This window comes from Cetorhinus maximus, chromosome 2 (assembly GCF_964194155.1).
Source record: "Cetorhinus maximus chromosome 2, sCetMax3.hap1.1, whole genome shotgun sequence".
In the NCBI taxonomy this organism is placed as follows: Eukaryota; Metazoa; Chordata; class Chondrichthyes; order Lamniformes; family Cetorhinidae; genus Cetorhinus; species Cetorhinus maximus.
Genome location: NC_135880.1, coordinates 99,112,150 through 99,127,266, shown reverse-complemented (window position 1 = coordinate 99,127,266; position 15,117 = coordinate 99,112,150). Strand labels below are relative to the sequence as shown.

General features: G+C 41.0%; 1 protein-coding gene across 6 annotated transcripts in view; it reads right to left on the bottom strand.

Moving 5' to 3' along the window:
* The window catches only part of vps13a (vacuolar protein sorting 13 homolog A), a 523,321-nt gene that overhangs the window by 42,341 nt on the left and 465,863 nt on the right, over positions 1-15,117 (bottom strand). For 5 of the 6 annotated variants that reach the window (XM_078567491.1, XM_078567508.1, XM_078567499.1 and 2 more), the window contains 3 exons: positions 15,022-15,067; positions 14,819-14,942; positions 3,379-3,493 (listed from right to left, as the gene is read on the bottom strand). In XM_078567491.1, coding sequence (XP_078423617.1) covers positions 3,379-3,493; positions 14,819-14,942; positions 15,022-15,067 — 285 coding nt within the window. Of the gene's footprint in view, positions 1-2,591; positions 3,106-3,378; positions 3,494-14,818; positions 14,943-15,021; positions 15,068-15,117 lie in introns of those variants that run through there. The other variant, XM_078567524.1, reaches the window with a different exon arrangement.

Genomic DNA, 15,117 nt, shown 5'->3' with positions numbered 1-15,117 from the left:
CAGGAGTGTGATGGATTACTCCCCACTTGCCTGGATGAGTGCAGCTCCAACAACACACAAGCTCGACACCGTCCAGCCTGCTTGATGAACACCTCATCCACAAACATTCACTCCCTCCACTACCGATGCATGGTGGCAGCTGTGTGTACCATCTACAAAATGCACTGCAGGAACTCATCAAGACTCCTTAGAGAGTACCTTCCAAACCGATGACCACTACCATCTAGAAGGACGAGGGCAGCAGGTAGATGGGTACACCACCACCTGAAAGTTCCCCTCCAAGCCACATACCATCCTGACTTGGAAATATATCACCGTTCCTTCACTCTCGCTGGGTCAAAATCCTGGAACTTCCTCCCTAACAGCGCTGTGTGTGTACCTACGCCAAAGGGACTGCAGCGGTTCAAGAAGGCAGCTCATCATCATCTCCTCAACTGCAATTAGGGATGGGCAATAAATGCTGGCCTAGCCAATGAAGCCCACATCCCATGAATGAATAAAAAAAAAAATCAGACAAAAAGTGAGTCTGAGCCAGAGATAAGAGCAAGAGAGTGCAAGGGAAGTACACACAGATAGAAGCAAGAATGACTGGAGAGAGAAATAGGAGGTAGGAGCACATGCGCGCGTGTGTGTATGTGCATGTGAGACACAGAGAGGAGAGAGAAAGATAGGAGTTACACAGACATATAGTAGAGAGAAAGAGGGAGAGAGAGGTTATACATGCACATGAATTGTCAACACAGGAAATGTAAAATACACACTGGTATAAATAAAGAATGCTCTTTTGATATTGAAGCTAAGGCAATGACCAGATAATTCGTTTTTAGTGATGTAAGCTGAAAACTAAATACTGGCCAAGACATCCTGCTTTTGTTTTAATACTGTGACAGGTTCCTTTGTATCCACTTGGGGCGACAAATGGGTTTCAGTTTAACACACCACCTGTTATGGCATCTCCAACAGTGCAGCATTCCCTCAATATTGCACGGGGGTGTCAGCCTCTCGAGCAAGACATGAACCCACAACTTTCTGACTCAGAGGGGAGAGTGCTTTCACTGAGTGACAGAGGAACAGTTGAATAGGACACAAGAGAAGCATCATCAATAACTCTAACTATTGAGTAATACTGTGTAATGTTCATTTCATAATACTTTTCGGATATAGACAACTAACTATTCCCTAGAGCCATTGATTTCACTAGATACACTAGAAAGCAATCCTGCAATGCCAGAGAATGTATCAAGTGTTTCTTTGTTAATAGTTTTTGCTGACTAGTGAGTAAAACTTGTTTTCTATTTGTTTTAGTAGAGGATACAAGTATCTGCTACTTGTAAGGTGGGGATCCTAATGGTTCTCAAATGCAATAGTTGGTGATAGACAGTTCATGTGAGAAAGTATCTTACAGCAGAAAAGGAGGCCACTCAGTCCTGTGAAACAATGATCCAACTAGTTCCACTCTGCAACATTTTTCCAATAGTTTAGCAAATTTTCCAGTTCAAGTATATATCCAAATTCCTTTTGGAAATCACTACTGAATTTGCTTCCACCACCCTTTCAGGCAGTGCATTCTAGAACCTAAGTAATTAACTTAAATGTCTTAAAACATGATCAATCAAGATCATTTCTTACGTACTTGGGGTGCAGTGATCTTAAACCAGTCTTGGATTTCTGTATTAAAAAAACATAAAAATTCTAATGTCTTTTATCTAGGACTAGGTCACTTAAAATATATGAGACTAAATTATGAGTTTTATTTGGTTAAAAGGTAGTGTACAAGTGATATATCAAATCACAGACAACAGTTAAATGCTATATTTAAAACTATTATCCTAAAAATGAGGAAAGCAATAATCCATAAATATTAACATTTTTTCCATTGTTACCAAGGAAGTGCCAAAGTTTGATATTGTTATTTTTTTAAGGTTTCCCCTTCAAAACCTGAGGGCATGTTTCTTCCAGAAAAAAAAATAGATTAAAAGGAAATTGATTAATGCTATTTTAAAAAAATTCTTACTCCATAGAGACCCACCATATTGAGATTCATTCATGGCTGTTGTACTGATGTCAACATCAATTCCTATCTGTTCCTTCGACCACCAGCATCTCCCAACCTCCCCTCCACTAACTTCCTTAAATCCTGAAATGGCTAAACTCATTGCAACCGAGGCCATCAGTTCAAGCCAGCTCGATGCCTAACCCAGTGCTTTTAGAACCTTGGAAAAGCACACTATGCACGTTTCTCAGGGTTCGATGGCTCAAAATCAGTTTCTAGGTCAATCTGAAGTTATAGTTCACTTTATGTAGAGCACCTCCTCATAACAATAATACACTAGGACAATGGAATATTCTCTTTTTAAAACTGGCCACACTTTCTTAAAAGATAGTGGATTTGTCATGAAATGATAGAACAACATAGGAGTAGTGAAGACAGTTTCAGGTTCATACTTAATATATGCCTAAGCAAAAATTATAAAAAGCCATTTTTGTGCATGTTATGATTTTATTAGTTGCAGTACTAGTGTGAATTGAAAAGCAACCATGTAGGAGTTGAACAGGGAAAAGTAGTGCGATGAGTGACATGAATGGAACTATAAAAATTGGACAAAACTTTTATTACAGTATCTTCACAATTGTACAATTACCTGGAGTTTTGTATGCAATTCTTATTAAATACAAACTACAACACTTAACACAGAATTAGAAACAGCAAGAAGACATGAGAATGAACCAAATTAAAACTGCAAAAGTGAGAGTAAACAAACACCAAGGGAACAATGTCCTACACTAAGAATATGTTCTGCAAAATTCTCTTCTTAGCCTTCTTTGATTTGTGTAACTTGCATGCATTTTAGTTGGAAATGTTCAAGAATACAGGTATGCTGTCCGTTTCTCTGTCTATCCCTATGTTTTTTCCAGTATGCAACTTTTCAACTAAAAACAAAAACATCATAGAACAGTAAGACACTAACAGGACCACTGATGGTATTGGCTGTAGACAACTGGGCTGTTATGAATGCATGCATTGATGGTATACAGCAATTTGATCAGATTAATCATCAGCATGGTCATTGTCAACCTATTCCATTCTTTGCAGGCCTTTCCTTTCTGCAAGCATGGTAAAGAAGGAAAGAAGTAAAATAACTGGTTAGTTTCACTGTAGTTTTCTGTGCCGCCTTTCATTGGAAAAATTCTCTAAGCACACTGTCATCAATATCAGTTATACTGAGTGCATATTGTATATATAGCAAGCAGTGCTGAAACATACACTGTTCTAAGAAATCCTCATATGTAAAAAGAATTTAGAAATGCAAAGTTTACTTTTCAATATTAGAAAATGCCCTTGTACAGTAATGTAGCCAAGTAACTATAATCAATTACCTGTAACATCTGCGTGCCAATCCCCTCTCTCAACCTATATGGTCTAATTACTCCATCTTCGTGAATAAATCGAGGTGGGCGAAGGCTCACAACAACTTCTGATGTTTCTGTAGCTCTATCAAAAAGGAGGAAACATCTAAATAATGTACAAAAATACAATTTTTAAATGTGAAAAAAAATCTCCTAGTGTATTTAAATTTCTGGCTGACAGCATTCATTCCATGTATAAAGTGCAATTTGCAGGGACAGATATTAGGTTGAACACTACTGACACACAGTGTGAAAAGTATATCTAATGCTTCACTTGGTGAACCAGCAAGAAAGCTGCTTTAGAAACTTCAATAATGAATGTAATATACTGTTGTCCTTCTTACAAGAAATTTCTGCAATAGTGAAACCCATCTTAAAGCCAATTCATATTAAAAAGAATTGGATTGTCATGCCCACTAAGGATTTCATATTTCTAACTTTCAAGGTACAGACTGCAGTCAACGTCAGGGAAACACCGATCCTTAATTTTATACGATTGTCCTGTATTTGAGGCCACTGTCCCATGTTAAATGCTGTTGGGATGCTGTTTTCCCCCTAATTTTATCCACCCTTTGTTAATATGGCAATCATCTTGTTAAAACCAATTGGTAGTTAAACAGGTGATGGGCATTAATTATCCCAACTGAACCGAATAAAAAAGGTACAGCTGGAACACTTTGGGTGGAAGCTACTAGGAAGTTAGTAGCACTGAATAGTTGTCTCGGAAACAAACCAGCTTTAACCAAGGGACTTGCCTGGATTAATTCTTCCATCACAACCTCTTATTGGGAGTAACATGGTAGCAGAGAATGTACTTTAAGCTTTGCTGATTGATTGCTGTATATGAAGCTTTCTGTCTCAGTCCTCAGGGAAAAGAAGTACTGTTGCTAACAATTTAAGTTGCAGAAGGATGGTGCAAAATCGCAAGCTTTGACTATCCACCAATTTTTTTCTGACTCTGAACCTTATCAGCAATGGAAGGCTGAAGTTGAAATGTGGACCCGGGTTACTGCTATACCCCGGAAGAAGCAAGGTACGGCTTTGGTGTTATCGTTACCAGCCAAAAGTAAGATAAGGAGTAAAGTATTTTCAGAGTGGAAAGTGGATGATTTGGATCATGAAGAGAGATTAAACCGGCTGATACAATTTTTGGATAAGTTCTACAAAGAGGATGAGTTATTGGAAGCGTATGAAGCTTGGATGATCTTTGATAGGTTTAGGAAATTGGATGATCAGACCATGGAAGAATATATCATGGATTTTGATAAATGGTACAGGAGACTACAGCGATTTGAACTTGAAATTCCAGAATTGGTATTGGCATTTGAATTACTGGACTGTGCTCACATTTCCCATGTTGATGGTCTTTTAGTACTAACAGGGGTTCAGTTCTGGGGGAAAGAACCCCTCATAAATCAAATGGCTGCTGCCCTAAAAGAATTTCTGGGGAAACTGCCACTTTTTTAGCAAATGCGAACAACTATGCTGTAAAACAAAGGATAGAGGATTCAAAAGTGACTGAATTTCACGGTCAACCAAATATATGTGAAGGTTCCAATACAAAGATGGGGTTAATGACAAGAGGTCTGAAAATTGTCGTAACCCTAGCCAATTTGAGAGTCTGGACAAAAAGCATGTCTGGAATGGTGATCGTAGATGTTTAAACTCAAAAAATGCACAGGGAATGATTTTTGGTGTGATTCCCAGTACCATTACACAATGAACTGCCTACAGCGACGGAATCGTGTTTTTGAAGTGACCCACGAGACGGATTAATCTGAAACTGAAAATGATGATGGTGACTGCCATAATGGAATTGTATTGATCACAGTTTGAATCCAGTGATAAGTATCTTGATGGTAGATTCCTTCAACTGCGCAGTTCTGGACAGTGGTTGCACTTCTATGGTATGCAGCATGCACTGGCTTGACTGCTATCTGGAGGCTCTCCATGCGGCAGACCGGCGGAAGGTCAAGGAGTATGAAAGCTCTACCTGCTTCAGGTTCGGAGGTGACAATACATTAACATCCTCCAAACTGGTACTCCCTTGCAATCTGTTTATCAGTACTAATGTGGTTTCTAATGAGATACCGCTTTTGTGTCGATTTGCGATGAAGAAGGCTCAGATAACGCGAGATATGAAGAATGATAGAGCAGTCGTGTTTGGGGAAAAATGTGGATCTCCATTTTACACGGTCAGACCATTATTGCTTGCCACTAAGGAAGCCAGAGATTTCTCATCAAAGTTCATGAAGTTTTGTTAACTGCTGAGAATGAGAATTTGGTGGACAAAAAGAAGTTCATTTGGAAATTAGATCGTTTACACATCCGGCGCCACAGAAACTGAAGACTCTGCTTCGAGATGCAGGAGTGGTCGATAAAGAATATGATGATCTTATTGAACACATCACTGCTCAGTGTGGAATTTGCCTTAAATATCGCAGGACACCACCGCAACCTGTTGTGAGCTTGCCACTAGCCAGGGAATTTAACGATGCAGTGGCAATGGACTTGAAAGTTTGGGACAATGATAGGGGTATTTTTTTACTACGCTTCTTAGATATGGCAACCAGATTTAGTCTATCCACTGTGATACATAGTAAAGACAAAAGGACCATTGTCGATAAGGTCATGGAGAAATGGGTAGGAACAGGATTAGGAACACCAATGAAGTTCCTCACGGATATGGTGGGGAATTCGCCAATGAGGAATTTCGAGATATGTGCGAAAATGTAAACATCATAGTTATGCACACTGCAGCTGAGAGCCTGTTTAGTAATGGTCTTTGTGAAAGAAACCATGCAGTAGTAGATGACATGTTACATAAAATATATTAGCTGATCAATCAGGTTGTAAACTGCAAACGGCACTAGCATGGGTGGTGCATGCAAAGAACTCTCTGCAAATGGTTGTGGGGGGTACAGTCCGTATCAGTCGATGTACGGAAGAAATCTGAAGTTACCTTCGGTGTTGTCAGATGCTCCCCTTGCTCTAGAAGGGACTAGCATTAGCTCCACTTTTTCTGCTCATCTGAACACTTTGCGGGCAGAAAAGCTTTAATTAAGGCTGAGGTTTTGGAGAAAATTCAGCAGGCCCTACAGAACCGCATAAGACCATCAGGAATACAGTTTAGACAAGGAGATATGGTATATTATGAAAGGGAAGGCCAGAAAGAGTGGAAAGGAACTGGAAAAGTTATAGGGAGTGATGGGAAAGTAAAATTGTGCAACACGGCAATCAAACTGTTAGGGTACATTCTTCACGGTTAATTGGTACTGACTATACTTTTACAGGTTCTGAACAGGACATAGAACGCGAGGAGGCACCATGCACTTCCCACACACATACACTGAGTAGTTATGAGGAGCAGACAATGGCAGATACAGGGTTGACTGACTATGAACAAAGTAATACTGAGGTACAGGACAACGCTATTCATCCAAAAGGGCAATTACCCAAAAGGGCAATTACCCAAAGTAGGAACAAAGGTAACATACATGCCAGAAGGGACCAGTGTGTGGAGGGGTGCCACCATCACAGGGAGAGCAGGAAAGGCCACTAGTACATACAAACATTGGCTACATGTGCAGGATGAAGGACAGGAGACATGGCCTATCAATTGGCAAACCGAGGTAACGATGTGGAACCCCAGACAGCGCGGCATGAGTTCTGACAGTGGCCCTAGACCGGATCACAGTGTGCGTGCGTGCGTGTGTGAATAAAAAGGTACGGCTGGAACACTTTGGGTAGAAGCTACTAGGAAGTTAGTAGCACTGAGGAGTTGTCTTGGAAATAAACCAGCTTTAACCGAGAGACCTGCCTGGATTAATTCTTCCACCACAACCTCTTATTGAGTAACACCCTTCGTCCTCCCAATCCCCTCACTCTGACAAACCTAGCACCACTCCACCCCCTGTTCTAACTGATGCTAGAGTGTCCCTCAACCATCTCCATGAGAATTGGTCACCCTGGTCAGTGGACTTTTTCAACTTGAATTTTAAAAGTGGATAATGCTGCAAACATGGCCGCAGAGAGTCAGGTGACTTTTGTAATTTCTGCACAGATGAAGAAGTGCCTCAAGTCTCTAGAAAGTTTAGTGGGTAGGGTGCCCTCCCTTGATAGGTATGCTGGAGACAACATGGCTTGTGAATTTACAGCCCCAATCTCTGTGTATTTACAAAAACTCAATCAATAGCACCTTCCCAGGCAGTGTCTGTGAGCTCATGCGATCATATGAAATAGGAGCAGGACAGGCCATTCAGCCCCTTAAGCCCACTGTCATTCAATAAGATTCTGTTTAATCTGTTTGTAGAATCTGAATTCCACATTCCCACCTACCTCCGATTAACTTTTGATTCCGTTACCTAAGAATCTATTTACCTCTGCCTTAAAAATATTCAATGGCCCCACCTCCAATGCCATCGGAGGCAGTGTGTTCCAAAGTCACACAACCCTCAGAAAAAAATTCTCTTCATCTCTGTCCTAAAAGAGAGTGACCCCTAATTTTAAAACAGTGCCTCTAGTTCTGGACTCACGCACCAGAGGAAACATCTTTTCCACATCCACCTTCTCAATACTGTTCAGGATCTTTCATACTTTAATCAAGTTACCCCTCACTCTTCTAAACTCCAGTGGAAACAAGTCCAGTCTGTCTAACCTTTCCTCATAAGACAACCCTCTCATTCCAGGTATCAATCTAGTAAACCTCTTCTGAACCACCTCCAATGCATTTACATCCTTCCTTAAATAAGGAGACCAAAACTGCACAAAATATTCAAGATGTGCTCTCACTAATGCCCTGTATAACTGCAGCATAACATCCTTTCTTTTATGTTCAATCCCTCTTGTAATAAAGGATAGCATTCCATTAGCCTTCTTAATTACTTGCTTTACCTGCATACTAACTTTTTGGACTCATGCACTAGAACACCTAGATCCCTCTGCGGCTCAGAATTCTGCAGCCGTTCTCTGTTTAAGTAATACTCAGCTTTTTTATTCTGTCAAAGTGAACAACTTCACATTTTCTGACATTATTCTCCATCTGCCAGATTTTTGCCCGGTCAACCTCTCTATATCCATCTGCAATTTCCTTACATCTTCTTCACAACATACTTTCCCACCTATCTTTGTGTCATCTGCAAATTTAGCTACCATGCCTTCGCTCCCCTCATCTAAGTCATTGATATAAATTGTAAAAAGTTGAGGCCCCAGTACAGACCCCTGTGGGACTCCACTTGTCACATCCTGCCAATCAGAAAAAGATCCACTTATGCATACCTCTGTTTTCTGCCAGCCAGTCAATCTTCAAGGAAAGGTGCAGAGAAACCAGTTCATCACAAGCAGATGTGAACAGCCACCATTTAAACTCCCATTTGTATAGCAATGGTTTTTAACTTTGAATAACTTATGTGGACAATGGAAGTATTGATCACGTGGTCAAATCAAATGAATGGCTTCAGATAAGAAATCTTGTTATTCCAAGAGACAGGTCAGTCTGGAAACCATTAGGTCATGAGGGACCTTTCAACCAGCCAGAAGAACAGAATCCTGCATAACAACCAGTCCTTCCAAGCATGCAAGGGGGTCTAATGTGTTTTCATCTGCAAAAATTCATCTCTACAGACACTTGGCCACAACCTCATCTGGAAATCCAGAGGCTTCCAACTTCTATTCATCTCCAAAGAACCATAAGAGAGAACCCATGCAGGCGTGTGTGTGTGTGATCCGTAACATGGATATGTGAACAGTAAATTATAATTACATCAATTTCAATCTGCAATCAGAAGAAAACTTCTTTGTGGCTGGCCCAGGGTTGTTTCATATAACCACTTAAATTATCACACCAATAAATAAGCAAGTAGGTTATGCTGAGTTTTTCATTCTCTCAACTTTCAACACTTGATGATATCAGTATAATCAAATGAGCTCTGCTCATCTCAAGGGTGTAATATTTATACTGCTACATCTGGCTCCCTTATCCCAGTGGCAGATATGCAGATCCTTGAAAAACTGGGTGTACAACAAGATGGGGAGACAGATTTAGAAGTGTAAATGTTGTCTCACAGATGCCAGTGCCCCAGAATGGCAACTAAAATGATGCTAGTTTAAAAATAGCTATATAGGAAAGAGTAGCCAATTACATTATTTTACAAAATTATTTGGATCTTTATTCTGAAAATAGTGGCAAATTGTTAGAGTGCTATTTTTCAGATTTCCTGAATCTTTGGATGAAGTTTGAAAAATGTGCAGAAAGCTTCTGAACAAAGTTTTGAGTTACAAGCTTACCTACTAGAATTTTACCAATGACATAAATGGCTTTATGGATATTTTCATTCTTGTAAAATATTTGTGAATCAGAGTGAATACTGATTAAAAACAATGCTCACACTTCTGAGATGAAAGGTTACTTTGGGTCATACTGATTACAAGGTCGTCAAGGGGTCAAAATAGTTTAGCATTAACTTTGTTTGTTTGTCTATGCACAATTCGCAAATGCAGATTTAGCAGGGAAAAACAAGCGAAGCTACATAATAGAGTCAAAGAAGTGGACGGCGACCCTTTGTGGGAGAGTAAGCTAGTAAGTGGCATAGAAAAAAAATCTTGTAAACAACTTCAAATTAGGCTGTGACAGTAGGACATTGGGGCACATGCCCAAAATAGTAAAAGGCAACTTAAGGACTGACTACTGGAAGGAAGAGTGTGATCAACATGTAAAGTAAAGTAGCTGAATTGTGCAATAGCTCTCTACTTCTATGGAGAGTGAGGCGGTGAGGGAACCATAGGTTTACTCAGGCTAGATGAGCTAAGATGTTCCTTGTGTATTCTTATCCAAATTCTTGGAATACATGATCTAAATAGTGCTAGTACTAATGTGAATAATATGACTATTTTACAGTTGAAATGAGCAAAGTTGAATTTGCGCAACAGACGAAGCTAGATGTTTCACGCTGCGACTATGCAGTAGCAACACGAGTGGTATTCACCACTAACAGGATGCTGCCGTCAAGCCAAAAAGACACTTTGTCTAACACACAAATGAGTAATGTAATGTGGGATGTGAATTTCAGTGCCTGTGTGATGCTAGGTATGTAGATCATATGTTCCAAAGACTGGTGGATCGTATCAAACAGCATGTCCCAGCCGCTGTTCACAATGGGCAAGGTACAGACCGTACCCAACCAGCCTGTGCTTGCAAAATTCCAAACAGTGTCCAACATTAGATGGGGAGGCAGTGGCATAGTGGGATTGTCTCTGGACTAGTATTCCGGGTTCGAATCCCACCACGACAGATGGTGAAATTTGAAACAATAAATAGCTGGAATTAAAAGTCTGACGATGACCATGAAACCATTGCCGATTCTCACAAAAACCCATCTGGTTGCCCTTTTAGGGAAGGAAATCTGCTGACCTGGTGTGGCCTACATGTGACTCCAGACCCACAACAATATGGTTGACTCTTAAATGCCCTCTGAACAAGGGCAATTAGGGATGGGCAATTACTAGCCTAGCTAGTGATGCCCACATCCTATGAACAAATTAAAAAAAAATTAGATGTGATTCCACGATTGGACAACATTTGCAAAATAATTCAGTGTACTGACAGAATTACAATGACAACCAATTTAATAAGGTCAGTCGGGTTCGCTATGTGGCGCATTTACATGTACTGGAAGCTACACATATTAATACATGGCCCTGTTCTTTGCAGACAGAGGATATGTACACAAATTGCGCCTTTCAGCTAAACAAAAAAAGTGACAACCATTCGCTGACTCATTCCTCAGGGCAATGCCTTGACCAATCATGGTCAAGCTGTCTGGTTTAAATTTCAAACAATGCTTGGCAGTTAAGTCACCATCACTGGTGCATTCTCCATTCATATTGTCCATGGCAATGCCTCTACCAATCGTCCACTTGCCAACCAATCAGCATTCTCATCTCATATATTATAAATTGTTGTTTTCCCCTTATATTGGAATTCTTGCGAAGTGTCCTGATGAGTGCAAGATGAAACGCTTTGACGTCTCTTTTTTTCAGCAATACTCGAGTTCTATACTACCAAATGACTATTTTACAGTTGTAAAAAATTAAACACTGCAAGGCTTTCAGCAGGAATATCTGATGTATTTCATAACACTTAAATTCAAACTTGGTTTGGGAAGACTTCCATGAATTTCACTATATTTCAACCAATGCAATCCCCCTCTGACACTTGCTCAGCGGAATCAGGTATGCACAATCTTGGCATCTTGCGTCTGTCTTGCCAGTATCTAACTATATGATCAGTGCTACCAAGAGTATAACCATAGTACCCCCTTGTGGTCTGAATTGGATATTGGTTCTTAGACATGCTTTCATACACATTTGTAAAATCTTTCAGTAGGCAGACTGAAAACACTTAGGGTGGGATTTTCTGCACCCGCCCGCCGCCAGGACCTTCTGGTCCCACCGCAAGTCAATGGACTTCTGGCTGGGACGCTGCCTCGCCTGCAGCGGGTCCTGGCCGCGATGGGGCCGGAAAATCCCAGCCTTAGTGAGAGACCATCTGATGCATATCATCTAGCTGTTTTACAGACAGGTTAACAGTTAAAGCAAATCTCAATTCCTTCACCCGTTCACCTTTCCTTTAAAACTGAGGAAAAATATAAACCAGATCCCTTTTGTAGGCTGACTTATTTGTTTTTGTACATCACCTTTTTTGACGATTTATAAAGAAAATACATCATTCATTCCCAAATCTTTTTCACGATGAGAAAAAGATCAAAAATTATAAACATGACAAAAACTGTGAAGAAATCAGGATGCTTTTGAAATGAGGGCCGGAATCGTCTGAAGTTCCTGGGAACAGGAAACAATGCAGGGGGCTCTTAATTGAGGAGGACGCAAAATACCAGCTTTCCGACAGTGGAATAAAAGTTGGTTATTAAGTTGGTGGTAGATTGAGGTCAAATCATGTTTCTCGACAGCAAGCAGCAGAACCTATTGTTAATTAGCATATCGTGCATGCTCATTAAAACACGACTACACCAGATTAAACTCTACTTTTGGAATTAAGAATGCAGTAAACGAGAAGTACGTGTTTTCAGATTTATGACTGGTTAAACGTGGCGTGTAGCAAGTGAGGGAGTTTTTCTACTGGACTTGGACTAAGTAGGAGCTGCTTGCATGGGGAACTTTGTTCAACGGGGGAGAGGAGGCACTGATGCATTGAGATTGGGTGATGGCTGTGAAAGGGGAACAGGTCGTGGCTGACGACGGAGGGAGGGAGGTGGCTGTGAAAGGGGAATGGGACATGGCTAACAGAGGGAGGGTGGTGGCTTGTGGGGAACAGAGGGAAGAAGCCAGAATAGGCAGGCAAAGTCAATATTTACAGATGGTCGGTCAAGCATGAAGGTCAATGGTGAGGTCCTGAGAGTTCAGGATAACAGGACATAAGAAATAGGAGCATGAGTAGGTCATTTGGCCCCTCAAGCCTGCCTTGCCATTCAATAACATCATGGCTGATCTGCCCCAGGCCTCAACTCCTCTTGTGCCAGCTCCTCATAACCCTCAACTCCCTGATATTTCAAAAAGCTATCTACCTCCTCTTTAAATACTTTCAGTGATCTAGCCTCCACAACTCTCTGGAGTAGGGAATTCCAGACATTCATTACCCTCAGAGAAGAAATTCCTTTACATCTCAGTTAAGAGTGTCCTCTTATTCTGTAACTATGTCCCCTAGTTTGAGAATCCCCCACTAGTGGAAACATCTTCTCAACATCCACTAGTGGAAACATCATCTCAACATCTACCCTGTCAAGTCCCCTCAGAATCTTGTACATTTCAATAAAATCACCCCTCATTCTTCTTAACTCTAATGAATAAAGGCCTAATCTGTTTAGCTGTTCTTGATAAGTCAACCCCTTCATCCCAGGAATCAGCCTAGTGAATCTCTTTTGAACTGCCTCTCGTGCTAGTATCTCCTTTCTTAAATACAGGGACCAAAACTGTACACAGTACTCCAGGTGCGGCTTCATCAACACCTATATAGTTATAAAAAGACTTCCCTGTTTTTAAACTCCAACCCCCCAGCAATACAGGCCAAAATCCGTTCTGCCGAAGGGTCATGAAGACTCGAAACGTTAACTGATTTCTTCTCCACCGATGCTGCCAGACCTGCTGAGTTTTTCCAGGTAATTCTGTTTTTGTTTTGCCTTTTGATTCTTCCTACCAAAGTGACCTCACACTTTCCTACACTAAACTCCATCGGCCAAGTTTTTGCCCACTCGCTCAACCTATCTATATTACTTTGCAGATTCCATATGTCCTCATCACAACATGCCTTCCCACCTATTTTTGTATCGTCAGCAAATTTGGATACATTACACTCTGCCCTCTCCTCCAAATCATTAACATAGATAGTAAATAATTGAGGCCCTAGGACTGATCACTGTGGCACTCCTCTAGTTACGTCTTTCCAACTTGAAAAAGACCCATTAATCCCAACTCTGTCTTCTGTGTGTTAACTAATCCTCAATCCATGCTGATACATTACCCCCAATGCCATAAGCATTGTACAATAAACTTTTATATGGCACCTTATCGAATGCCTTTTGAAAATCCAAATACACTACATCTACTGGTTCCCCTTTATCAACTCTGCTTGTTATATCCTCAAAGAACTCTAGCAAATTTGTCAAACATGATTTCCCTTTCACAAAACCACGTTGGCTGTGTTTGATTGCATTAACCTGTTCTAAATATCCTGCTATTTCTTCCTTAATAATGGACTCTAACATTCCCAATGACAGATGTTAGGCTGACTGGCAGGCCAAAGGTGACTGATGCAAGTCAAGGGTATCAGGGGGCAGTTCCAGTGTGCCAGGGAGAGCTGACTGATCATGACGGTACAAGCTGCAGGGTGATAGTTGGTCAAGGGTGATAGGGGTGGGTTGAGGGTCACCGAAGGCAGGGCAAGTCTAATATAGTGACTTGCCAGACAGGCCAGTGACACCCTCAATGCATCCAGGTTCCAGCCAGACAGCAGCTTCTGCATCATCTCTTGCACAGCAGCATTTTGTGAGGAGATCAAATGTTAACAGATCCAGGGAGTATAAACTCCTCACAAACAGCCAGACTAATGCTGCTGGATGGCAGGGAGTGGATGCCTATTTGACTGCCATTCAAACATGGCGCATGGACCTTCAACACAGATAACAGCAGGGCCGGCGACTTCCTGCGTGACCTCACTGCATGGTTGGCCAGGGCCCATGCCTCTGTACATCTAATTGGCTGGTCACCATGTGATTGCTTATAGCCAGCTGCTCCCTCTCCAAGAAGAAGTGTTATGCACTTCCAGTCCTGCTGTCAGGACCCATAGTGTGAGAAGAAGATTCCACCCATATATATATGATTTTGCTCCATATTTTACCTTTTTATCCCTTGAAAAGTGCTGCTGGCTAGGTCTATGATGCCTCCAGTCGGTCGTGCCACGGCTCCAACCAAGCCTTTGCCAATGCCTTTAAAGAAACCAGCTGCACCTTCCTTCTGTGCACCTACAAAATTAAAATAATTTTATTTTTTCATAACTATGAATATTTAAAATTCGATGCATTATCACAATTTTCCTTTTACCTTTAATAGGCTTTGTCACTATTCCTGTGATTCCACTCACAAAACCCTAAGAAGATAAAGAAAAAAATACCATTACATAAAAATTACATTACCCAA